This window comes from Onychostoma macrolepis, chromosome 15, assembly GCF_012432095.1.
Source record: "Onychostoma macrolepis isolate SWU-2019 chromosome 15, ASM1243209v1, whole genome shotgun sequence".
Classification (NCBI taxonomy): domain Eukaryota; kingdom Metazoa; phylum Chordata; class Actinopteri; order Cypriniformes; family Cyprinidae; genus Onychostoma; species Onychostoma macrolepis.
The window spans coordinates 24,849,197-24,875,659 of NC_081169.1; the positions used below are offsets into that span (position 1 = coordinate 24,849,197).

General features: G+C 36.8%; 1 protein-coding gene and 2 long non-coding RNA genes across 8 annotated transcripts; 1 reads left to right on the forward strand and 2 right to left on the reverse strand.

Moving 5' to 3' along the window:
* Positions 1–86: 86 nt before the first annotated feature.
* LOC131554088 (uncharacterized) lies at positions 87–4,981 on the reverse strand. The gene is made up of 6 exons (XR_009274327.1): positions 2,725–4,981; positions 2,564–2,632; positions 1,993–2,117; positions 1,422–1,870; positions 1,153–1,229; positions 87–849 (listed from the first exon to the last, which is right to left on the reverse strand). It is a non-coding gene; the product is annotated as an uncharacterized LOC131554088 (long non-coding RNA).
* An 8,650-nt stretch (positions 4,982–13,631) lies between these two features.
* On the forward strand, positions 13,632–24,857 carry LOC131554090 (uncharacterized). Its single transcript, XR_009274329.1, has 3 exons — positions 13,632–13,751; positions 19,896–20,080; positions 22,299–24,857. It is a non-coding gene; the product is annotated as an uncharacterized LOC131554090 (long non-coding RNA).
* LOC131554084 (sialic acid-binding Ig-like lectin 13) lies at positions 13,745–26,052 on the reverse strand. Of its 6 annotated transcripts, none has more exons than XM_058799156.1 (10): positions 25,858–26,052; positions 25,591–25,657; positions 20,324–20,683; positions 19,809–20,099; positions 17,137–17,400; positions 16,951–17,032; positions 16,753–16,836; positions 15,988–16,063; positions 14,815–14,892; positions 13,745–14,269 (listed from the first exon to the last, which is right to left on the reverse strand). In XM_058799156.1, the coding sequence occupies exons 2-10, from the start codon at positions 25,634–25,636 to the stop codon at positions 14,204–14,206; spliced, it is 1,347 nt and encodes a 448-aa protein (XP_058655139.1). In that variant the 5' UTR covers positions 25,637–25,657; positions 25,858–26,052; the 3' UTR covers positions 13,745–14,203. The 6 variants fall into 6 exon arrangements, with proteins under 6 accessions (XP_058655139.1, XP_058655142.1, XP_058655138.1 ...); XM_058799159.1 differs by lacking the exons at positions 25,591–25,657; positions 25,858–26,052 and adding an exon at positions 25,353–25,579 and having other exon boundaries at positions 20,324–20,427; positions 20,545–20,683; XM_058799155.1 differs by lacking the exons at positions 25,591–25,657; positions 25,858–26,052 and adding an exon at positions 25,353–25,579 and having other exon boundaries at positions 15,988–16,060.
* Positions 26,053–26,463: the final 411 nt, after the last annotated feature.

The window sequence follows — 26,463 nt, forward strand, 5'->3', positions numbered from 1 at the left end:
ACTGAGAAACAAAATACATCCCACTTTCAAAACCTTTTAATTTATTTCTTTCAGCAGCAAATAAAATGAGTGCTGACAAGCCAGGGAATATACATATACAACATCACAACATACGGGGAGTTGTTGTTTTATACACATACAAAATAATGCAACAAGCTTGAAATATGTACATTTTTAAAGAAGAGAGAGTCCTGGTTTACATATATATACCGTAGCCCTGTAATCAGGTAACTTTTTCGCCTACGGTCTTAGGCCTACATTAGTTCTTTAATTTATTTGGAAAATCTAGTCTTTTTAATATTAATAGTGAGTGAGTGAAATTACTGAAAATTAATAATACACAACCACTTGCAAACTAAGTTGTACACTCTGAAGTACTGCAGTATCTTTCACTTTTTCACTGTCAACAGCATACTAACATTTTTGTAAGTCCTTCAGGATTTAAAAAAAACAATAGAAACTGCAACTAGACTTGGAAGAGGCCCAGAAATAGAGAATATTGACTTACAGTGACAGGAAGTAGTGTAAATCTGTGAATGAATGTTCCGTGTAGGAACCATGTCAGTCAGAACACAGTTAATTCATGGAGCTCTTTTCTAACGAGCTCATGATCTGAATCAGGTGTGTTAAATAAGTGAGACATGTACAACATGTGGGGGCAGGTCGGGACTAGAATTGAGAACCGCTGCTACAGGAGGAGTCCCAGTGCTGTCGAGATGTCCTTCATCTCCTCCGTGATTAACTGTCCATCCAACGTGAGCACAATGTGGTCATACTGCACAAGATGACCCTCCCTACAGCCTTTAAGCTTCATCTTAGGTGTTGGGATGGGCTGGTCTGAGAATGGCCCTGGAGGAGAGGGGATAATAGCATTAACCATCTTCTCATATTTATTTGCAAGGCAAAACTTATGAGTTAAATTAATTTTAACTACTGTCATACAACTGCTCAAATACTTCTGGTCATGAACTGAAAATTAACAACATTTTCTCTTCAATTTGATAGCATAGTTTGTGTGTAGACCAACAAACAAAAAAACTAATGTTTGCATTGAATTCTTCTGAATAACAAAATGTTATTGTGCAGTACAATAAGTGCAGTACTTTGATTAGATTGTGTTTCACACACTGTAGTCAACTGTTCATGGCTCACCTCAACTTCAAACATCAACCCCGGGTCCTCCTTGAGCAGAACAGGCAAGAGCAGAATAGCTGCTTCCAACTGTAGGCCTTTAAATAAAATAACCTCATTAGTTTAACATAACATGGTGGATGCTTTTACCCAATTTGATTTTTTTTTAACATCCATTACTGTGTGTAATACAGATAAATGCAGGAAAGAAGACAGGTATGATCTCAGGCAGAGTGGTAGGGTGTCAGTCAGTGGGACAAGGAAAATCCAAGCAGTAATGGTTTAATTACCTTTTTTCAGTCTGCAATCTTCACAGTCATCAATCATGCACCTGAACTTCTTCAGGGGACTCTGTGAAACTTGAAGGACTCGGGGTGTCATTACAGAGAGCTGTGTGAGAATTTGTTGGTCCACATCAACATTGGCGTGGTCTCACAGATCCAAAAGTATGTTAAGAGGAAGGCAAAGGAGAAAAGACGTATTAAAATATAGTCATAACTCATACAATTAAATAAGGAGGTAATAACACACTACTGTACTGAGCATTTTGGCCAGTATGAAACAAAAGAACTCAGAGAGTCTCCTCCGTGCTATATTTGGACACAAAATTTGTCCGGTAGCATTTTATCAGTGCTATCCTTTCTTTGAGGAGTTCTACGTTTGGTCTAAACTTCTCTGTTTCCTCCTTCATTACATGCAGATGTTCCCTGATGCTTTGTTAATTCCCTCCAGCATCAACCTATTGGGGTAGTTAAATTGTTTAAAATGGGGTCTGTCAATAAAATGTAAAAAACCCCCCAAAAAAACAGTCTTTAGAAAATCTTGACAATCAATAATCTTAAATATGAAAATGTGGCTTACCCATGTCTGTTATGTGTCCTAAAAATGTTAACAAGAGCTCTTTTCATCCAACTTGACAATGTACTGATGATTTTATACTCAAACACATTTCTTTTTGATTTTTCAGTTATTCCAGCATGAACCATCTGTAACAAAATTAGAGGAATGATTTGCTCAAAAATGTAATTCCAAACCCATATAACTCACTTTTGATGAACACAAATTATTATTATTATTCTAAAAAGCACCCACAAACACTTGTTAAAAGTAGCTCATGTAAGTCATGTGTCATATCTTGTGAGGTGACAAAATCACTTTAAAATTTTTTAAAAATAAAATAAGTCACTCAATATATAAAGTTTGAGTATACCGAAAATAGTTATTTCAAATGAATATTCGAAAATAGCACTCAAACCCAGTAAATCGATACATCAAAATAACTCAATGTACAAGCTTCATGATATGATATTTGTTCACGAGACACGCAAGAACCAATAACTTATATTACCATTTTAAATTTGGGGAGTTTACAATGGTTTGATTTGTCAATACGATGTTACAAAAAGCATTATAAATGAGGTATAACACTTACTTTAGGTGTCTTGTTGATAATTGGAACCTCTTTGCCTGCTCCACATCGTGAATCAAAGCAAATGTCTCTCTGAGAAAAGTTTAGGAGCGTACATCACATAATGTCGTTGTAAAACAATATGATGTTATAAATACATATTGTGAATGAGGTAAATCACTTACTTTTGGTGTTTTACAAAAAGCAACATCTTCGTCTTCTCAGTATCACGAGTCAAAGAAAATTATGTCTATGAGAAAAGTTTAGGACTGCACAGCACAAAAATATCTTCATAAAATAATATAACGTCATAAAATACATATGTAAATAAGACTGAACGCTTCAGTGTTCTCTCTGTTAAAACCTCCTTGTCTGCACCGCGAGTCAAAGGAAAGTTTCGGACCGTTTATAAATATCACTGTAAATCTATATGTTATAAAATACATATTGTAAATGAGATAAAACACTTACTTTCAGTGTTTTCCTTCTAAAAAGCAACCTGTGATAGTCCAGGTCCTCCAGAAGTGAGGTCAGTGTCCACAGTATGCCTTGACGCTTTCCTTGGGTGGCTGTTCTAGGATCTGGCGTAGAATGAAGATGTGGTCAATGCATGACCGTCCTTTCCTGAAACCAGCCTGTTCTTGTCGAAGAATGTCATCCACCGCTGCTATGATGTGCTGCAGTATGATATGGCTGAAGATCTTGCTGGTGAGAGAGAGTAGGGTGATGCCTCGCCAATTGTTGCAGTCCCCAAGATCCCCCTTCTTGGGAAGCTTGATGATGATTGCCACTTTTCCAGGTCTCTGGGGCTGTCTCTTTCTCCCAAAAGTCCTGTAGGATGCGCAGAAGGATCTGGGAGTCTCCTGTACTTCTGCCTTGAGCATCTCAGGGCACACACCATCCAGTCCTGGAGCCTTGCCGTTCTTCTGCTTGTTAATGGCTTCCCTGATCTTTACTACTCTAATGTCACCAATGTTGATGTCCAAATCCTCTTCTGCCTCTGGTATGTCAGCAAGCGCTGGTGGATCTGGCCAGTTCAGGATGGTCTTGAAATGTTCCCTCCACCTCTCTAGCTTAGCGCGTTATTCTGTGATGAGAGTTCCATCTGCTGCCTTTACTGGTATGTCCTGGTTCTGTCCTTTCTAGCCCCTTAGCTTCTTTGTGATCATGTACAAAGTTTTCATGTCATTCTGTTCTGCTGCTTTTTCTGCTACTTCTGCAAGATGTTCGACATACTGCTGTTTGTCTCGTCTTGCTGAAGTCTTCGCTTCTTTGTCCTTCTCTCTGTACTGAGCTGAGATTTTCTCATTCAACCTTAGTGACTTGGTGTCAAGCAGCTTCTTCTTGATCTGTTTTCTTTCTCCTATGGCTTTCCACGTGTCCTTGGATATCCACTCTTCTTGTATCCGACGGTTTCTTTTGCTGCCTCAGTCATAGCTTGGTTGAAGCTATCGATGGTCAGTGCTGCGTCATCCTGAAGGATGCTGAAGCGATTCTTCAGAGCAATGCAGAAATCCTTCCTTATAGCTGGGTCTTTCAGCTTGGCCACATCGAAGCATTGATTTCTACTGTCTCCGATCTTTGCCTTCCTCAACTTGAGTGTCAGCTTCGCCAGAAGTAGACTGTGGTTCTGGGTTTTCCCATCAGGTGAAGTCCAAGTAAGCTTGTGAATGGTTTTATGCTGAAAGAGTGTTCCACCAATGACCAGGTCGTTCTGTTCACAGAAGTCAATGAGCCTCTTCCCGTTGTCAGTGCAATCTGCAACTCCATGCTGCCCCATGACCCTCTCTCTGCCTGTGTTATCGCTGCCAACTTTTGTGTTGAGGTCTCCCAGTAGGAGGAACACGTCGTGTTTCGGGATGTCCTCAAGTGCTCCCTGCAGTGCGCTGTAGAGCTGGTCCTTTTCTTCTTCTTCAGCATTGTTGTGTGGGCATAGGCCACAAGAATGGACAGCTTGGCATACTTTGAGTTCAGCCTCATATACAACAGGTGTTCATTAATGGGGTTCCACTGCAGCAAAGTATTGGTGTACTTCTTGTTGATGAGTAAGGCCACTCCTTCTTGATGAACATCGTCCTATCTACCTGACCAGATGATCACTTCCTCACTGCTCAGCTTCTGTTTCCCCATCTTTGTCTATCTTGCCTCCGTGATTCCGAGTAGACTCAGATTGTTTCTGTTTAACTAGCTTACGGTCTGTGCTAACCTTCCGGCTTGGTGCAATGTTCGCACATTCCAGTTTCCAACTCTAATGTGGCATTTTGGCGTCAGGAGATCGGCTATCGGGCTGAGGACTTCCTTTCGTCTAGTCCAGTTGCCTGGCCTGCTTCCCTCCCTCTGCCGGGATTTTTTCCTTGCTGTTGTTTCTATAGCAAAAAGGTTTTTAATGGGTGGGGTTGCTAGCCCTACACCCAACCCTCCTCTTTTCTCAACCGGGCTTGGGACCGGCTACGGCGGAGTTAAGAAGAAGAAGAAGAACTTCATTTAGACAGCTTTAAATGCGATTTTCTCAATATTTTAATTTTGTTGCACCCTCAGATTCCAGATTTTCAAATAATTGTATCTTGGCCAAATATTTTCCTAACAAACCATACATCAATGGAAAGCTTATTTATTCAGCTTTCAGATGCGGTATAAATCTCAATTTTAAAAAAATCAGCCCTTATGACATGGTTTTGTGGTCCAGGTCCATGTACCGTAATATGAATATACCCACATATTTTTAAGAATATGGGTAACCAAACAGTTTCTGGTCCTCATTGATGGGTGTTGACAATTTCCTGCAGAGGCAGTCTTTTGTCACACTATGTTGTCATAATGTGATAAATTCCAGAGCGAGACTTTTGGCAGCTTGGTTTCAATAAAAGCTGTTTTTGAACTAACAAAATTTTTTGGAAATTTTGAGTTTTGAAAGTTACAGCATGTTTTTATAGTACATTGACCTGTTATATGTCAAAAGATCAAGGGAAATTAAGATTTCTCAGTTCATGACACCTTTAAGATGTTCAGAGTTATTTTTAATGCATTGCTGTATGGTATTTTGGGGGTTTTCTACAGGTGCTAGTAGCCTCTAGCTACTATTAATTTGGCTGTGTGGGCTTGAACTTAACCTCTGTCTTCATTTGAACAGGATGTAAGAAATTATATTTTGTGACTTCTATATATGTCATCACGTGTGGGTTGATGGGTAAACATTTGAACTATTAAAACAAACTTTGTGAGGTTCATTTGTAACTGAGGAACTACTTTGACCTTTGTCTGTCACCATCTCTACTATCTCTGCTGTTTGAGGTGCTGTAAAAAAGGCGATGATGAAATGGGACCTGTGAAATCTTAAAAAAAATATCTGCATTAACTTTATTTAAAAGTGTCCCTATATTGTATTTGTAACACTTAATGGCTGAATTCTGTGTGCATTAGAAAACAAGATACCAATTTGTTTCAAGTTGTCATTTTTATTTAAAAATTCCACCAAAATCATACCTCATCTTTGAGAATTTAAAGATCAGTTTTAAATCACAATAGTGTTGGAGATTATTTATCCAAAGATGGCTATTATTCAGATACAAAAAAAATGCATATTTGAAATGCTGACTTGGACATGGTTTTCAGAAATATACTACAATTTATCATACATAAAATTCATGGCTTCCACTGACAATGAACGAGGGCAGGGTCCTTTTTAAAGACAAGCAGGAACTACTCAAAAATTATTTAAATATCTGAATGGAACAGTTTTCTGAATATTTCCAAAACAGACTGTTATAAATCACACCCACCTCGATTTTTCAAGAGGTCCTGACATTTTCCACTAGGGGTCAGTATTGACTGTAAACTGAACAAGGTCTGTCAGCTTTGTGAAATGTTCTCCTCTACAAAGGCAGGATTGCACATTTCCCAACTCTGCACTGAAAATTCTTCCTGCTGAGACTCCAGTGTTGATGATAGATGGCAGTAACGGATCCGATTGCCTCTCATAGGATTTAATTTTGCCACACTGTAGTCTTTCTTGGACAGTACTTTTGAATGTTTGTCTTTCCGTAAAGCGTCAGCAAAAGGAACTTTGTCCTTTGGGTCATCCTCAGTGAGCTTTTCATTTCTCCTAATATTTTTTCTTGAGTCCTTGGTCATCAGAGGCCTAGATGTTCCATTGTCCATGATATATTGTGAAATGTGATGCTCTGGAGGGAAACAAATAAAAAATAAAAAATAAAAATACAATAAAAGGATTAGAGTTCATTCTTGCTCAGCAATTATAAAATATGAATATACATAAACCACACTTATTACATGCAAAAGCAAATAAGGAAAAGTATTTACTGACTGACCTGAGATGATTATGAATGGATGTCTCATTTGGTTTGCAATCGGTTGTGGATTTAAATAGTGCCCCATATTTAACTTCCTGTTTCAGCTCTCAGTGAGTGATATGAACAGCTTTGTGTTAGATTAGTTGTTTCTGTTATTTGACTGGATTGTGGAAATTAAATAAAGAACAGGATTACAGAACACAGTGGATCCTCTGATCCTTTACATCAATTGGTCAGTGATGAAGCATTATCCTCACAATCATTGATAGTAGCTATTTAAACTGACATTTATTCAATAAGCTCTGTGTAAACATTGACTGGCTGATGTGATTACATTTGAAGATTTTTCAGAGATGGTCTTTTTCAGCAATTTCATGGTGCTTACAAACAAACCTCAGCTGAAATGAACTGGGGAAATTTAGTGCTTTACTTGCACAAATAAATAAATGAATAAATAAATATATAAATAAATAAAAATAAACAAATAAATACTTAGATCAAAAGTATATTTAATAAATTAAACTGTTTATTATGAATAAATAAAAGTTTTCTAATATTTCTTTGGATTATGCAATGTATTGCTAATATGTTAGGGGATGTTAATATCTAAGATTTTTAGTTCAAGATTTTTCATTTAGCCACAACAAATAAGAATAGGCCTATAACCAAAACCATTCATCTCCTTCATATTGAGCTACATTAGCCATATTCTTTTCAAACAGGCCCTAATAAATATGATTAATGATATATGCATTTTAAGGTAATGTTTTACCTTTGCAAAAAAACATTAATATATTTACACTAGGGGTGTAACGGTACACAGATGTCACGGTGCCCGCCTCTGTGTCACCGTTGGAACGCGACTGAAGTACAAAGCCTATAATTTACATAATAAATAATAGTTTTGCAATCAGATACATCGCAAATATGGAAATATTATGGAATATTTGGATTTGTGCCAAATGAGAGAGGTAGGATACAAGAGCACAAAGCTCCATTTTACGAACAGTTGAGTGCGCAAGCCTTTAAAGGTGGGGTAAGCGATTTGTGGATATTTGAAATCGCCAAAACAAACACGCCCCTACCCCAAAAGGGTCTCGCCCCACACATAAGTAGCCTACGCAACCCAATGTTACACCGTGTCTACACCAGACGTGAGTGATGCTGTCTACACTGGATGCTGCGTGGCGTGACAAAATACTATATAAGTCATTATCATTGATGCTGTCTACACTGGATGCTGCATGGCGCGACAAATCTCCAACAGAAAACTGCTGCCACATTCTATTTATGTAAGGCCTCATGCACCGAACCGAGATGACGGTACCGTGATGGATCGGTACAAATACATGTATCGTTACACCCCATAATTTACACTAATAAAATACACATTAACATAAGCTAATAGCCTATATTTTTAAAGTCTGCTTTATAAATCCAGAACCAACGCGAATTTCGCTTGGATTTCTTTCTGATCGCAAAACTGGAAAATATCAATGAATTCACTTTTGGTTTCGGTTTTTATTCCCAGGGACTGACATAAGTAGTCCCTTAACCTATTGTGAGAAAGCACGAGTTCTTGCTGATTATTATGTGTAGGTCAAATTTTTCTGATGCGGTTGAATTCAATTAAAGACGTTATTGATGGATTGAAGTCAGATACTGTTGGGTGGTTTTATCACTTTCTTTGAACTTCTGATACCACCTATTCACTGCAGACTAGAGGTCGACCGATATATCGGGCCGATATTTGTAATTTTTTAATATATCGGCATCGACTGATATCCGTGTTTAGTAGCACCGATTTAAAGTCAGGCACGTCCGCGGGCAGCCCCGTGTTATTGGTGCGGTGGAACGTGCTGCTGCCGCATGTGAAGGACCCCAAGCCAAAACTTTTGGAAGATTCAACAACAGTCCTGGAAGATAAAGGTAAGGCTTAAATTCTGATATTTCAAAGTCCTATGGCCATATATTTACTATGGATTACTAGTAAACTATGAAGTGTTGCTTCACTTAGTGAAAGAAAAAACGAATAGCATAGAACCGTTGGGAACTGGCATAATGCTACAGCTGGTTGAAGGTTCGCTTACTTGCAGTTAACTTTAGTCTGTAGTTGAAAACTATCAGCAGCTTGCTTGCTAACATATTAGCCCCAATGTTATAAGTTCTGTTTTATTTTTCGTGTGTCGGAAGCGGAGAATTTCACTCGTGCGTGGGGTGGAGAAGGAGGCAGCTCTCACAAACACTGCAGCGTGATTGAGGGCTACTTTACTCTGCCCCGCTCACAGACAGCACCGTGCTCGGAGACACAGAGCTGTCCTGGAGCAGCCCAGAACGGTGTATGACATTTGTTTGGAAGTAGAGGTCTGCATTCCCGTGGCTGTCCCATATTTCTTCCGACCAGATTTCTTGCGACGCGGGATTAAATTCCCGAATAAAACATGGTAGCGGTCGGTAACTCTGGTGCAATTTGAACGGGAGCGGGCGGTCAAACAATATCCTGTTCCCGACGTCCTTTCAGAATAGCATATCTGCGCTTTATTCTTATCAAGCACCGGTACAGCCTACACTCGGACTGTTATGCACGCGCTGCACGCATAAAGTGCTTCGTTTTATTTGCGAGGTCTGTGCGCAGCATGTGCATAACGGTCCTCAGAGCAGGCCTACCAGTGGTGAATATACGGCCCGCGGACAGAACAGGCAGGTTGTCAATGAGTGATATAGCAGAATAAGGATGGAGCAGAGTGTGTATGTGCTGTCCTTGAAGAATGTTCAACTCAGTTTTGTTGAACGAATAAGACGAATAAAATTATAATAGGCCATTTTTGTACAACCTACATTTTTTTCTCTCTGCGACACTTGTTCCTATTGTGTTGTAAATGTTAAACGAATTGTATCTGTTATGTTTAAACTGACTGAACGCTAAAGAACTCAGTTCTACACGGGAGCTTGAACGGATGCTTCTTTTCTTTATTCACTCTCTGTCTCACGCACGCAACTCAAGAACTCTCTGTAACATGCTGAACACAACACTCCCCCCCCCCCCCCCTACTTGATGCACTTAATGAAACAAGTTTCAATGTGGCACTCAAACGATAAAACAGAAAAACATATAACCCCTATGCATGAAAGTGTGTGACATAATCTTCCAGGTAGGCAGGACGAGCCCTTGCCCAAACTGTTCTGCCTCCCGAAGTCGCCTGCTGGGGCATTTCCTGGCCATTTTGGGTAACATCAAGCAATGGCTGAGGAGGGTGAGCAGCATCTGCTGGCAGGAGTGGTGGCGGGTCAGGTCCTGGCTGTTGTGGGGGCTCCCTGAGCTGGACACCTTGAGGTGCCTGGTGCATCTGTGGCTGTACTGGTTCTGGTCGTGGGACTGGGGAACTGACTCCTTGTGCTGCGCCTGCATTGGGCTCTGTTGCCCACTGACCTCTTGTTGGTGTAAGAGGGATGGGCACTTTCTGCAATCTACTAGCATGCCAGCGTGAGCCATCACTTAACAGATCCTAACCGACGGACCACTTGGTGAGGTTCAGACTAAAACGATGCCATTTTACTGCTACGGTGAGGTCTGCGGACTCGCCCCCAGTCCACTACCTTTATGTCAGTATGCCTGACCTTGTGTCTATTATCGAAGTTATCCTTCATTCGCCCCTGGCTTGTAGTTACGGCCACTTTGACTGCTGCTTGGGGGCCAGTTACTACTGTTGTGGACAAGCCTTGTGCTCTGAGCCTGTCTATGGGGCAATTCCATCTCCCGGCCGAGCATGAGCAGAGCAGGTGAAGCCTGAGTGATGCTGTGCTGGCTAGCCCTGTAGTGCAACAAGGTTTGATTAAGTGCCATTTGAAATGAGTACCCCTGGACCAGATGCGCCCGAATCCCATTCTTAAGGCTCTGATTAAACCTTTCAATTAATTAAGGGGAAAACTTCAAGATATCGGCCCTAAAAATCGGCAGCACATATCGGCCATCGGCTGACCCTGACCTCTAAACATCGGCATCATTATAGAAAAACCCATATCGGTCGATCTCTACTGCAGACCATTTCTAAATTTCTCCAAATCTGTTCCGATGAAGAAAGTAGAATCTATATATTTTATGGCCTGAGGATGAGTAAATTTTCAGCACATTTTCATTTTTGGGAGAACTATTCTTCCCAGTCAACACGTGAGATCATGCGATGATTACAGTGACATCACACGATCCTCATACTGTGATCCTCACAGTGTGAATACGTGAGCTCATTATGAATTCAATTTTGAGCAGGTTGTAAAGAGGCAGTTTAAATATCGTTCACTGGTGATAAGATCATCTACATCTAGGATAAGATTCCTAAAAGTTTCGCTCCTATACAGCACACATTACATAAATGTAAATTATTCCTTTAAATTGTATATAAAATCTCTAACCACATATAAATAATATGATGATTCAGTCATAGATCAAAAAATCTACTTTGTTAAATTTAGTATTTAATCTGGAAATATGAAGCTGTTTCTTCTCAGGATGAATCTATATGAATAAAATTTAATCTTTTCTACTCTGTAGTAAATACACTCTCGGAAATAAAGGTAAAAGCTGTCACTGGGGCGGTACCTTTTCAAAAGGTACATGTTTGTACCTAAAGGGTCCATTTTGGTACCTTAAAGGTACATATTAGTACTTAAAGTGTACATACAGTATTTGAACCTACTAGGTACAAAAGTGTACCTTTTGAAAAGGTACCACCCCAGTTACAGCTTTTGTACCTTTATTTCTGAGAGTGTAGTTGCAGATTGCAGAATATCAATTATAGTAATGAGAAATAAAGAATTAAAGAAATGCATTGGTTCATTCTCAATACATGACAGTTTTACTTAATTATATGAGTTTAAACATCTTGATTGATTGATTCAAAATATGGTTAGGCCTTATTAAATGGGCTTGATTAATTTGTACAATCAGTCACTAGATGGCACCCATTAATTTATTTTCACACTAGTTTGTCAATTTGAAGTGAAAATGTGACACAATGTTAGTTGTACATAAGGGAGATTTTGCTCTTGCAGATCTGTAACAATCCATTACGTGTTGCAGTACTTTCTGCTTTTGATGTCTTTTGAAAATAGCAATGTTGGTTATCTAAATGTGATTTCTTTCCACCGTAAAAAAAAACAAAACAAACAAACAAAAAAAGTGACTTTATTTCCTTAAAGGATTTTGAGATTATACCATGATTAAATACATACCATGATTTTTACTGAAATGTATTTCGAGTTTATTTAGGATTTATTATTCTTTTAATTCAGTTTATTTATGATTGAATATCTATTTAATATTTAAATTACCTACATATATGGAGCGCGCTAAAAGACTACTTAGATGTTTTTACTCGAGTGCACACTCGAGTAACACTGAACGCACCCTTCCTCTAACAGCACACTGATTAAGCGCCAAATGATGAAGGCAGCCTTTGACCGGGAGGAACCATTTCCTGTTTTGCATCCGACCATTCATCAGCCAATCCCATACTGCAGAACTCATACTACATACTGGGTACCAATCAGAACACCCATTTTAAGTTCATTTAAGGCCACTTCCTGATTTCCCCTGGGGGCCAAAAACCACACAATGCACAGTATTAGATCCAACAATCTCCTGTTAAAGAAAAAAAAATGTTCTTGGCTAATTTATTGCAAATGCTTTTTATGATACACTCTCAGGAAAAAAAGGTGAAATGTGTCAAAAAGCACAAAAGCTAAAATGTATATCTATGCCCTATTTACTCTTAATTTGCATTTTAAATGTACATGTTAGTAGCTTTTGAAAAGATATCGCCCCAGTGACAGTTTGTACCTTTTTTCTGAGAGTACATTATGAAAATATAAATGTGTTGATAGTTCAAACAATGCAATCTTGCAGAAGTTTATTCAGTTGTATCTATTTGAATATGTGCCATATAGGTTTTTTTATTTATTTATTTTATTAGTTTGAATAATTACAAGGAGATCTCAGGAAATTATGACTCTTGTGTTTATTCCTTTATGTGCTGCTAATATAACACAATTTGAAATTTTGGAGTGCTGATTTAGTCAAATAATTTTACAATGAAACTGACTGGAGAAAATTTATAATAATGAACTTTTATACTTTCACTTTCATTTCTGGAGATCTGTTTTCAGAAGCTTTACAGGCACAGGATAGGGCTTTGAGTTGGGCAACAATAAATATGTACAGTAACAATGAATACTTAAAGAAATAAGAAATGTTATCAAGTATTTAGAGCTTTAGGTCAAAAATGACCATAACTCAATGTGATCATGCTAGTAAAGATGGAAAGTTTTTCACTTATAAAAAGAATAGGAAATGAAACCTCTTATTTATTTGAAAACAGAACTTCACATCAATCTGTGCCAGCTGGTGTAGAATTGAGGAACATGATAGCATGTGAGCTAACTGCTGTTAAACTCATTTCACAAGCATTCTAGTGACCAGTATACAATGGTAACGGCCTTATAATTGCATACAAGATTGCATATAATTATTGCATATAATTGAACATAACAGCAAGTCTTTACCAATCTAAAGCGTGTTGCAGATTGCATCCCAAGGGGTATTGGTTAAACACTGTGTTTTTCCCCACACCCAAGCTAACCAATACCACATAACATGAATATACATTCAAGGAATAGTTCACCCAAAAACTACATTCTTACATTCTTGGAGTTGTGTGGATTACTTGTGAATTATTGTGATGTTTTTATCAGCTGTTAGGTCTCTCATTCTCATGGCACCCATTCACTGCAGAGGATCCATTGGTAATGTTAGTAATGTTAAATTTCTCCACATCTGTTCTGATGAATACACAAACTCATCTACATCATGGATGGCCTGAGAGAGTTCCCCTAATTTTCATTTTTGGGTAAGCTATGTTTTAATGCAATATTAATGGAGTTATTATTGTGCTATTTTAGTCATTAACATCATATCTACAATACATTTTACTATTGTAATACGTATATATTTTTTTATTTGATTATTTGGAATGACATTTAAACTCAATAGCACTATACATATTGTTATTGCTCTTTTGTCGGTCTTGATTGCTTCTATTGTCCTCATTTGTAAATCGCTTTTGTCTGCTAAATGACTAAATATAAATACATTTTGTCTTTTTAAATACATTCTTTATATATTAAAACTTTGAAAATATTAGATTCACACAGTATGTTTTTCTCAGTTGCAAGACCTTTTCCTTTTTGGCTCTGAACATTTTCTGTACATATCAGATCTACAAAAGTCAACAAAATTTAGTTTGCCTCTTTGGTCTTTCTCTGTATGTGTCATTTCTAGTAGGACGACGTGTTCTTATCTTCACATGTTAGCGTAGACTGCTTCATCTTCCAAGGCGCGGTCAGATGAGAATGGTCTCACATCACACTAATTAAAAAAGCAAAATATGTTAAAGACATCTCAAAGTAGATTTTGTCGATTAAACAATCTTTTTTAAATTGTAAATGTTAAGGCACATAGGCACATGCAGTGTTGTTTATAGTCATAGTTTTGCACAGGTTTTAACAGCTAGCTGATGTGCAAAGTTGCAAGGTAGCACTTTTTTCCCTGTCCTGTTCCGCATGTACATACTATGAATTATATGTAATTACAATAACTGGGTAATAACTAAATACTAACCCTGAACCTATCCCTAAACCTAACCCATTTTTTTTTTCTTTTTCTAGGCTTGATTGTGTTTATGGGGAGCAGTCTAACATGTGTTAATGCTTTGTTTGAAAAATACAAAAAAACATTATTTTTCACATAATTTACACTTATTCTATACCACTCTGTCCCTTCTCCGCTGTATGTTCTGATGATTTCCTGGTTTTATGAAGCCCCTCCCTCAGAAATATGCAATGGACTGGTCCAGTGTGTTGTAATAGGCTAAACCGCCTCTAGTGCACGTGCAGAAACGTCACGTCCCTCACCTCAGTGGCATGTGATCCGGTTGAATTGTAAACAATGGCGTTGTCAATATTGCTTATCAATTTGAGCCCGATTGAGACCTAGAGAATATTAGTAAAGAGGATCATACAGAATATGTGCAAGCATGGCTCTTACAGGACGTTTCATACTTTTAGATACACTGTTATTTGTAAATGCTACTGTTTATGTAAGCTTTTAATATACGGTTTTATCCTGATTAAATCTATAATACAGCAGAATACATGACTGCATTGTAGCATTTTTGTACAACTATTTCTTCATCATTATCTTTATAGTTATCATTCTTGGTGTGAACGGGCCTTAAGAAGTGTTTGCCAGCATTGCTTGCTACCACGGCAACCGCGTGCGCATCCATGTTTAACGCTACTCGTAGCTATGTGAAAAATATCTGTCTGTCTATAAAGTGTATAATTGGAACGCAGTTCTTTGGAGCTGTGATGAGCTGATGATTTGAATGAGAGAGAAAGAGAGAGAGAGAGAGATGCAGAGCAGAGCGTGTGAACAGGATTAAGAACCGCTGCGTTAGAACATTGATTTTGAAACTTGTGAATCCATTAGAATCGTTTGAAGACAGAATCGCGATTCATATATGAATAGATTTTTTCATGCACACCTAGTTTTGACAGCATGACAACAGCTATTCCTCTTCTCTAAAGCAGCGCAACATGGCCTCGCCCCCTTTGTTGCATGTTCCCGTGAGCGGGGTTTATGTAAATTTCAGGGTTTGTGATGTCACCAACCCAGGAAGTAGCTCGTTGTAGTCCCTACGAGCCATTTTTGTAGGCGTTAAACTGCCATAATTTTAAAAGACAATATCTCCGTTTGCATTAAACTTTCAGTGTTGTAACTTTGTAGATATTGTTTATGCTCAAACAGCAACATTACACACTAACTAAAGTTAAAAAAGTTAAATCACAATCAACCACCCCTTTAAATAAAGTGCAACCAGGTTCCATCAAGTAATTATTATTATTATTTTTTTTACATACCTAACACAAACAACACATTAAGCTCACACCGAAAATCAATACCTCCAAGAACTTGTCAATAAATGTCTAAAGAACTGCTGCGCTGCTCATAAATAGACTTTATTACTGCATTACTAATAGTTGTGAAAGAGTAAAAGGTTTGCACTGATGCAAAGTCGTACTCACCCCCCAGTTGTCATAAACACGACCTTTCGGGCAATTTGTGTAAATATCCCCATCACTGCCTTTCTCTTCTTTACTGCTTTTCATAAATTGATAGATACAAATCATTAGTAAAAGTTCTGATATATAGTTATGTAACAAACATTATATTATACACTACAGTCAAAAGTTTGGAATTAAGATGTCCTGTTTTATATTATGAGCCTTTTCTGCTCACCAAAGCAAAACAATACAGTAAAGACAGTAATATTTTAAAAAATTAGTACAATTTAAGGTAAATGTTTTCTGTTTTAATATTTTTTAAAATGTGATTTATTTCTGTGATGCAAATCTGCATTTTCAGCATCATTACTACAGTCTTAGTGTGACACGATCTTTCAAAAATCAATTTGATATGCTCATTCGCTGCTCCAGAAACATTTCTTATTATTATCAATGTTGAAAATAGTTATGCTACTTTTTGTAGAAACGTTATACATTTTTCTTCAGGATTCTTTTATGAATAGACAGTTTAAAATAATAACATTTATTTGAAATCTTTTGTAACATTTGGAATATCTTTGGAATAAGTCATGTCTAAATTTAGTGTATCCGTGCTGAAAAAAAAAAAAAAAAAAGTATTAATTTCTTAAAAAAAGGTTGTTACCCCAAACTTTTGAATGTTTTTTTTAATTATTATTAATAATTAAATAAAATAATAAAAACATTCTAAATTCTAATTCTAAAATTTTGACTTGTAGTGTATATAAGTTTATACTTTATATATACTTTTCTAAATCAGACTTGTTTTGGGTTGTCTTCATTTCATTCTGCTCATTCTTCATTACACGTAGTTGTGCAGCTCTGTTCCCACTGAAAAAAAGAGGGATTTTAAAGTTGCCAGGAAACAAAGGAGTAACAAGACAGATGGAATAACAAGACCCACTGATTGAGTGAGTCAGTGAATGAGGGATGAGAGATCCTTACCAGCGTCTGATCACAACATACACTAAAATGCAGGCTAAAACAACTACAACAGCTGATGCAACAGCAATGTATGTTATTATGCCTGTGAAAAGAAACAAATATTTAAATTAATTATATGCGATAATTATTGTGATTATTATTATGAAATAAAACAATGATAGAGTGTTTTTAAAGATGAAGTCTCACCATTTTGAGGAGCTTCCAAAGTTATGGAGGAGTTTCCCAGACTGTTATTGGCAAAGCACTGGATAGTCTCCGGGAAACCCAGCCAACCCTGTAAGGTGAATATGGTAAGAGACTCATTTTGTTTAATGCTGGTGCTGGAGAAGGCTTCTGAGGAATCTGGACCAAACCACTTGACTTCGCTGGGAGGGTTGGAGTCCACAATACAGACACACACCGTCAAATTCTTAGACTGGCAAGAAGATTCACTTTTAATCTCAGGAGGATCTAGATAGATAGACAGATAGATAGATTTTTATCTATTTTTTATCAATTTTCTTCACAGGAAGATTGCTGTTACTGGAGCTGGACAAGTTCCACAGAGTCATTCTCCTTCACTGAGGCTCTAGTGAGCATGTTGACATTATATGGAGAATCTGAGTGAGACAAAATTTTGATAAAATGCTATTTATATCAATGGTCTGATCAGTCTAACTCTCTGTCCATTTCAAATTCAGTCCATTTAATAGATGCTTTAGTTCAAACCAACTTAAAGCTGCAGTCTGTAAATTTTGCCTCTTTGTCGCCATCTCTGTTTGAAAACCTGGAATTGCAGCTGCTTGCAGAATTATCTTCATTGTGTGGGATTTGCTCTGGCAAGGCTCCAGTGTGGATGAATCTAATGTTTTGAGGTGAATGTGTGGCAGTCTGTCACGCACCAGTGTGGATGTTTACTGTACTTCGCAATCACAGATTCTAGCCTACGTCTTGGAATATATGACCCAAATGAGAATTTTCAGCGTATATTGTCATCTGAACAAGTACGTAACAAGTCTGCCACGTTTTGTTCTGACCAACTGAGGAAAAAAGCATTACAATAAATCGCGCTACCAATGGTGATTAAATCTAAGGATTGGTTAGCTCATATCACATCAAACCTTGCAAATTATCATTATTGTTATACTTTATTCTCAAATTATTAATGTTAACAACATATTGTATAATCCCAGGCTATCTGTAATGAGAAGCACATTTAAAACTGGAATATAACTTAATTTAATTCACATGTGTTTCATAAACACATAATCCTTTTTGGATTACAATCCATCATCAAAATTATACATTTAATTATTCTAGCTGCTGTGAGAAAAGGCTATAAACGATCTGCCACCTGCAGGATCCTCACATGTTATAGCCTACTAGCCGGGACAACTTCTTTATGTTTACAGACGTGACGTTATGACGCAGTGCCATGCTCGAAATTCCCGTGAAATCCTACCCGTACCACTCAAATTAGAAAATGTTATTATAACCGTTGTGAATCGGACTAAAGTAAGGCAATAGTTTTGAATACTGGCTGATTATGTACTTGCTCAAATATTGATTTCGGATCATTTTTATCCAAAAAAAGTTACGGACTTCAGCTTTAAAGGGGTGGTTTACTGCGATTTCACTTTTTTCATTTTAAATAGTGTGTAATGTTGCTGTTGGTGCATGAACAGTATCTGCAAAGTTGCTGCGCTGAAAGTTCAAGGTAAGCGGAGATATCGTCTTTTAAAAATCAGGAAGTTTAATGCCTACAAAAACTCATACGGGACTACAACGAGATACTTCCCGGGTTGCATACGAAATAAACCCATCAACCCCTCCCTCCGGAACATGCAAAAAAGGGGGCAAGGCCATGTTCTGCGGCTATATTTTGTGTGTATAAGACAAACGTGTACAAACTTCAAAAAATGATATGTAATCACAACAGCAAACTTCCATTCAGAAACGTTTGTAAGAGCCATGCTTGCGGAAGTTCTGCTTGACTCTCTTCATTACCGCTTTCTTGGTCTGATTCTGGCTCAAACTGACACCGCAATATTGACACCATTATTTACATTTGACCGCAGCACATGCAACTGTCGCCCGTGAAGGTGATGGGCGTGAAGTTTCCGGACAACGTGCAGTACGCAGTTTAGCCAATCACAACACACCGGCCCGACTAACCAATCTGAGCCCATTGCCTGTTTCTGAGGGAGTGGTTTCAGAGAATCAGGAAGTCAACCGGTCGTTCAAATGACAGAGGAGAAAGCGGCTTACAATAAAGGTGAAATATCTGAAAAATAAGGCGTTTTTTAACAAACGAAACACGAAGACATGTTATATTGCACCCCATAAACACAATCAAGCAAAGAAAAAAAGCAGTAAACCACCCCTTTAAATTAGTATTCTAAGACGGTGGTTTTCAACTAGAGGGCCTCTGCAAACTCTCAGTTTGTCTCAGATTATCAAAATGAATACATTATTATCAATATAATAGCTATATTACGACAGTCTTATTAAAAAAAAAAAAAAAAATGAAATTAAACATGAAATAAAGAATTAAAAAACTAACTTAAAAAATAGTATGAGCAAATAGTATTATATTGAGGAAAAAATATACAGTTCTTGAACATCTGTTATCACAAAATGAATTGTGGTTAATTAATTTTAATTTTAGTTTCTTTTCTCAAACTCAAAAGTCTGAAAACAAACATTTTTGTCATTATTACTGCAGAAATATACAGCATATGACTATTGTGTTGGACAATGGGGACTTTAGAGTCAAAAAGGTTGTAAATCACAGTCCTAAAACCATTAACAGGTAACAAGTAAAGATTTGAATTAGCATCTAATCATTTATTTGTTTTTAACTCGCATAGCGGACTTACATTTAACTTTGAGTGTTTTGTAGCCTGTCACTGTCTTCCCTTTAAACTCTGCAGAGCAGCTGAGATGTTTATTATGGTCTTCTCTAGAAGGAGTGAAGGTCAGGCTGTAAGATGTCAGCTTCCATTGACCATGATTTTGTGGCTGTGATGGACTCGAGTGTGTGCCAGCGTGGCTCCAGGTGACACGAGGCAGGTCTGACGGACAGGAATGAGACACGGCACAGGTGGCAGTCACCGGTTTCCCTGATGTCACTTCCTCTTCCACAGAGACGGTAGGATTCTCTGGTGTTTCTGGTGAAGACACACAAATAATTGATGCAACAGTTTTTCCACCATTTCAAATACCTGACATATTCATTTAAACATTAATTTGGATATTACACAACAAATCATAGTGATAACATTACCCTCATCTTGCGTTCCAGTAATTTTGATCTGGAGAGGATTTTCTTTTTCCAGAAAATTCTAGCTAATGTTATGACGAGCTTACAATAAATTGCTTATCTGAAAATTACCTTTCACTGTTATAGAAACTTCATTCTTCTTATAGCTGAATTTGTTCAGATGTTTAATCTCAATCCGGAACATGAATGACCCAGCGTCACTGCTGCTCAGAGAGCTGATTTTCAAAGAACAGTCATTATTGTGCAAATCACCAATGAGGCTAGTGCGACCTTTGAATGAGTCGATGATTTTTGAAGTGTCTGTATGATATACTATTGAATTTTCTTTGTACCAAATCCCTGCAAATTCTGTGTATGTTTTTCCATTTGCTGGATAGCTGAATGTACAGGGAATCAGCACACATGATCCAGACAAACCCACCACTGATTCTGGCATTTTAGCACTCCATTCCCCAGCATTAGCAGGTGACACTGAAAGAAGAATTAATCAAAATTATTTTATATTTTTTCTTGACAATTTAGTGATCAACTAAAATATTTTATCTAATCTTACAAATGCCAATTTTAATGTTATACCAATGACAGTACATCATAATGAAACATTTTCTCACTGATTCTTGAGACAAAACATGTCCAGCAATTCTAACTGCTATTAGGTTTAAAAATGAAAATATTTTCAATTACAAATGTAATAAGGGATTAATAATAGAATGCATTTAACACAATTATCCTCTTCAAATTAATTGTATCGTTATTATATGAAATCTATGACACTTATTGTTTTCTCACTAACAGTGTGTCCACAGAGAAGGGTTCAATCATTCATATGCTATAAAATGGATAAAAATGTTTTTGAATGATGAAAAAGAGCTTGTGTTTATCAAAAGCAACACTTAACGATATCTCATGTCAAAGCTAGGTTGTTTTTCAATGACATATGCGTGTTTCATAAGATTTCAAAATTATGTCCCCACTTTTTGTCAAAATCATCAGACACTGATTCAAATGTAATAAAATCAGGGAATATCAGTGGCAGCTGTCACATTCCACCTCTGCAGAGTACATCAGTGTCAGACAGGCTCTGGTAAATTTTTATAGTTTTAGAATATCTTTAATCCTAATTTTAATGTTTCCTGTGTCACAACCATGATATGTCACCCTCTTCCAATTTCTGAGAAAATTATTTGAAGATCATTTTATTTTCCTGAAGCAGGTTCTATTAGCATCTAGTATCAACAGAGAAAACAAAATGGCTACTACATGAACTCCATTTGTTTTGTTAAAGTAATGCCAAATTTCTCAACACCGTTAGATGTCAACACCATTAGATTTTCTGACGGTGGTGATGGGCCAATGACGGAGTTGACATTCAATGTGAAGTCATCATATTTTTGTGGTTTTCAAGTCATTTTTAATTACATTAAGTATAAAATAGTGTGTAATACCTAGAATATCAAAATCACCTGCGGGCGGCAGATCCTTTTCCTATTTAGCGCCAAAACTCTGGAACAATCTACCTAACTGTCACGGTGCACACAGCAGGGAGGAACGAGGAACACGCAGACGAGGAGTAACTTCAAAATAATAGTCTTTAATGAGGACATCAGGACAGGGCAAGACAAGGCAAGGTTGACACAGACAGGAAAAACGAGTAGACCAGACGAAAACTAACTAAACAGGCAGGAACTAAATACACATGACAATCACTGATAATTTGACGAAACACGGCTGGACAAGACTTAACTAATAATCACACTTAACAAGGACAGGAACATGACCAAATATGGAAACAAGAGGCGAGAACACATGACAGACACGACAGAGGACTGACACTAACACTGTTCGGGAGGCAGACACACTCTGTCAGTTTAAATCTAGATTAAAGACCCATCTCTTTAGCCTGGCTTACACATAACACACTAATACGCTTCTATTATTCAAATCCGTTAAAGGATTGTTAGGCTGCATTAATTAGATCAACCGGAACCGGGAACACTCCCCATAACACATGATGTACTCGTTACATCGTAAGAAGAATGGCATCTACGCTAATATTTGTCTGTTTCTTTCTTATTCTGTTTCTCAGTCCGTATCCGATCAGATGGTGGATCAGCACCAAGAGATGATGTCTACAGCCCTGATCGTCAGCAGAGACCAGGACACCCAGATGAGCCCCAGAGACATATCCCCAGTGAAGACCTCGATTAAAATACAATAAAACTATAAATATAACAAAATAACTAAAAATATAATAAAATACATAATACTATTATTGTTAGAAATTGCAACAAAATAAAAAATAGAAATATAAACTTTTGAACTGCGGCTTTCGTCTGTCCAGAGGACAACTGGCCCCCGACTGAGTCTGGTTTCTCCCAAGGTTTTTTTCTCCATTCTGTCTCAGAGGGAGTTTTGGTTCCTTGCCGCTGTCGCCTCTGGCTTGCTCAGTTGGGGACACTTAATTTCTAGCGATTATCGCCGATTTGATTGCACAGATAATATTTAAACTAAACTGAGCTAAACAATGACATCTCTGAATTCAATAATGAAATGCCTTTAACTGAAAATTGAGCGTTTAATCTTATCATTATACATTACTGACACTCTATCTTCCAATTTGATACTGTTAAGTGCTTTGACACAATCTCTATTGTTAAAAGCGCTATATAAATAAAGGTGACTTGACTTGACTTGACTTTAATTTTTCTTATAATGTATAAATACTAAATATGTGATCTGACAGCATATATTGCTTTTCTGGATTGATAGTCATTACTTCTAGCCAGAGGTGTAAAAATTACTCAAAAATTGTAATCAAGTGAAAGTACAAGTATCTGGCCAAAACATACTTGAGTAAAAGTAAAAAAGTACAACTTTCAAATTGTACTCAAGTATTAAAAAATTAGAAGTACTTTCTTTTCTGACAGACATTCAGAAGTTTGGTTAAAGGGAGAAAACGAAACAAAATGCAATGGCACAGGTCAAACACGTATATCTTGTGCAACAACAACAACAATTAAAATACAGCACAGTGGAACACAGGAAGAAAAAAAAAAATACAGGGAAAAGGATTAAAAGGAAACTCCATGCTTTTCACCCTCATGCCATCCCAAATGCCTTTCATTTATCAAATGAACACACTAAGAGTTGGCCCGATCCGCGGCTTGTTGCAAGCGATTTTTTGTCCAAAAAATCCTCTATTGTGTGGTGTCATTACGATTATTTATCTGCTCCCGATCGAGACAGAATTAAAAAAAAATTTATAAAATCATTGGACAGTCCTAATTACTCAATGTGTCATATAATGACATATTATAAATACAACTTATCCACTACCTGGTAAGAACATCACTAAACATGAATTACAATTAATTTAACATACAATGTTTATTAAACACTTTGTGGAGATTTTTATTTAATTAAAAAAAAAAATATTTCCACAAAAATATTAATTGTATTTAAATTATCATCACTGATCTTATTTGCACTCCATCTTGTGCATTCAGCTAATATATCACACAGCTAATGGCTCTATCAAAACAGAATGAATAATAAATACACTTTTTGGGGGGGAAAATGCAACTTTGCTAGCTCAACATGCTACCTCAGATTTGATGGTGAACTTTTGAAGCCAGACATTTACCTGATGAAAGTCATAACTGAAGTAGATATGTGTGTGCTTGATGCATGAAAACAATGATCATTGGTTCTCACATCAGGCACGCTTTATTTCAAGATTAAATAAAATTGTAAGGAGTAAAAAGTACTGTTTTTTTTTCTTCAGAAATGTAGTCAAGTAAAAGTACAAATAGTAAGTTTAAATTGTACTTGAATAAATTACAAATCCCCCAAAATAATACTTAAGTACAGTAATCAAGTAAAATTACTGAAGTATTTTACACCTCTGCTTCTAGCAGAGTTAGGGTTGAGGGAACAGAGAACATAAGGCTGAGAGAACACATAACACTGGATAAAACTACATAATACAGTTTGTTTGTATTCTGATAATATATTTTTTGGATCATTTGTTAAGATGTTTAAATGTGAATATTAAGATCCTTGTGAAATTAAGATGAGTTACAATGTAAATGGATAGAGTTAAATGAACAAATTGTTTTATTTGTTCATATAATTGTTTTAAAATATACCTTGTTACCATAGCAGATGCACAGCAGAGATACTGTTAAGAGATGAGAGAAAATGGTCCCACTTTATATTAGGTGGCCTTAACTACTATGTACTTACATCAAAAAATACTTATTGTGTTCATACTATATTGCAAAACACTATTGCTGCCATTGAGGTGGGATACAGGTAAGGTTAGGGACAGGTTTGGTGGTCTAGGTTTAAGGGTGGGTTAAGGCGTAAGGGATGAGTCAACAGTGTAATTATAAATGTAATTACAGAAATTAATTACAGATGTAATTACATATTGGTATTTTTAAAAATATAAGTACAATGTAAAAACTTGTATGTACACAATAAGTGCATTGTACCAAATGATTAATTGGAATGTAAGTACATAGTAGTTAAGGCCACCTAATATAAAGTGGGACCGAGAAAATAGATCATTTGTGTTCCAATGATATATAAAATACTTAAATGTGAATCTTGAATAAAATCTTTATAAACAATAACATACTCACTGTTTGTTGTGTTTGTTTTAATACAGCAACTGATTGATTCAATGTATTTGATAGTTAAAGTGACTATTTTTTTTGTCACCACCATCTCTGTCAGGTCTGTTAACTCCGTCAGATGAATATTTTGATACTATTTCATTATGATATTTAATATTTGTTGAGGAATTGTTGGACACATGTCTGCTAACATGATAATGTGTTTTGAAATGTTAAAAACATCTTGATTGCTTGATTGCAAAACAAGTGATGGCGAGGTAAAAAGCACATTTTGATAAAAAAGAGAAAAGTTGAGAGGTTGTATCAAAGCATAGCTCAGTAGCGTAGTACATGTAAGGTACACGAATGTAGTTTAATTTGTAAGGTACAAGTACATGGTTTTATTTTTTCCAATATTGCACCCTGTTTTGTCCCAGTTCTCAAGAATCAGTGTTCTAACAGTTTTCCTTTAGTTTTAGCATGAGTTTAAATACTTTTACAAGACACTCATCTCGGTTCACCTAGTTTCATAGATGACTGGAAGTACGCTGTAGTTCCTTTGTGTGAGGAATGACTCATTTTACTTATTTATTTTTAAAACTGCATGGCCAAAGAGCAGGAAAATAAATCAACTGATAATTAAAGACTTTTTGTGTCTATGTGTGTAAAATTCACTACAAAAAGACTAAACATTGATTATTTACAACTTAAACCAGCTGTCATACATACATAACCATTTTATAGTAACTTTTTAATAACCTGTGAGCCAGAGAAAGAGTGACAATAAACAGCTCCAGAAAACCATCTCTGCATCAAAGTTCAGCACCTGGGAATAAATGTTGTCATCATTTACAGAGCTTCATTTACCAGTAACCACTAAGTATTGTTTTAGAATGACAGAACATAGTTTCATTTTTCACTGTTAATGGAGCACGTGCAGTGCGACATTTGCAATGCATTAGTTATTTAATAAAGGATTTAAATAGTCACTGTGTAGAAAAAAATATAAATTAGTAACTTGCTTACTGTTCTGTCCTCAAACTGTGCCTGAGCTCATCAGAAGAAGACTTGTGCACTAAATATCCGAGAGCTTCCTTCCCCCCTATATCTGGCTGAGCGTGATGCTTGTGATAATTTGGTCACTTCCTATTTCAAAGTCTTCTGAAAGACTGGCTGTACGCATAAAAAAACCTAACTTTCTTATATTCTAGATTCATTGCACACAAACTGAACCCACTGCGCCATGTGACGTCTTTTCCATGTTATTTTTTGAACGTCCAATTTAGGTCCACTGAAGGGGTTGTTTTGTAACGCCAGGCGACGTCTTTTTTCGATGTCTTCAGCATGTCATATATTGACGTCCGTGGGACTTCCGTGTAAGGGCTATTTATAGTCTTTTCAACGTCAAATTTAGACTTATTTATATATAATTTTTACTTAACTTCTATAACTGTAGTCCTATGTTTTGTTTGGCTCAGCAGCTAGATTCAACAGGAAATGCTTTACACCTTTGTATGTGTCTCCAGTTATCACCTGATGCTGAGACAATCAAATGGAGTTTTTGGAAAATTATCTGGAACTGTATGCCACCTTCTGAAATGGGACTAGATAATTTTCAAAAAACTCCATTTG

Coding starts and splice junctions, on each gene's coding strand:
- LOC131554084 (XM_058799154.1), bottom strand. CDS start 25,410: ATGAGTCATTCCTCACACAAAGGAACTACAGCGTACTTCCAGTCATCT. Junction 20,684..25,352: donor CCAGTCATCTATGAAACTAG/GTGAACCGAGAT, acceptor TTCTTCTTTCAG/TGTCACCTGCTAATGCTGGG. Junction 16,064..16,752: donor AACAAGTCTGATTTAGAAAA/GTATATATAAAG, acceptor ATTTATGAAAAG/CAGTAAAGAAGAGAAAGGCA.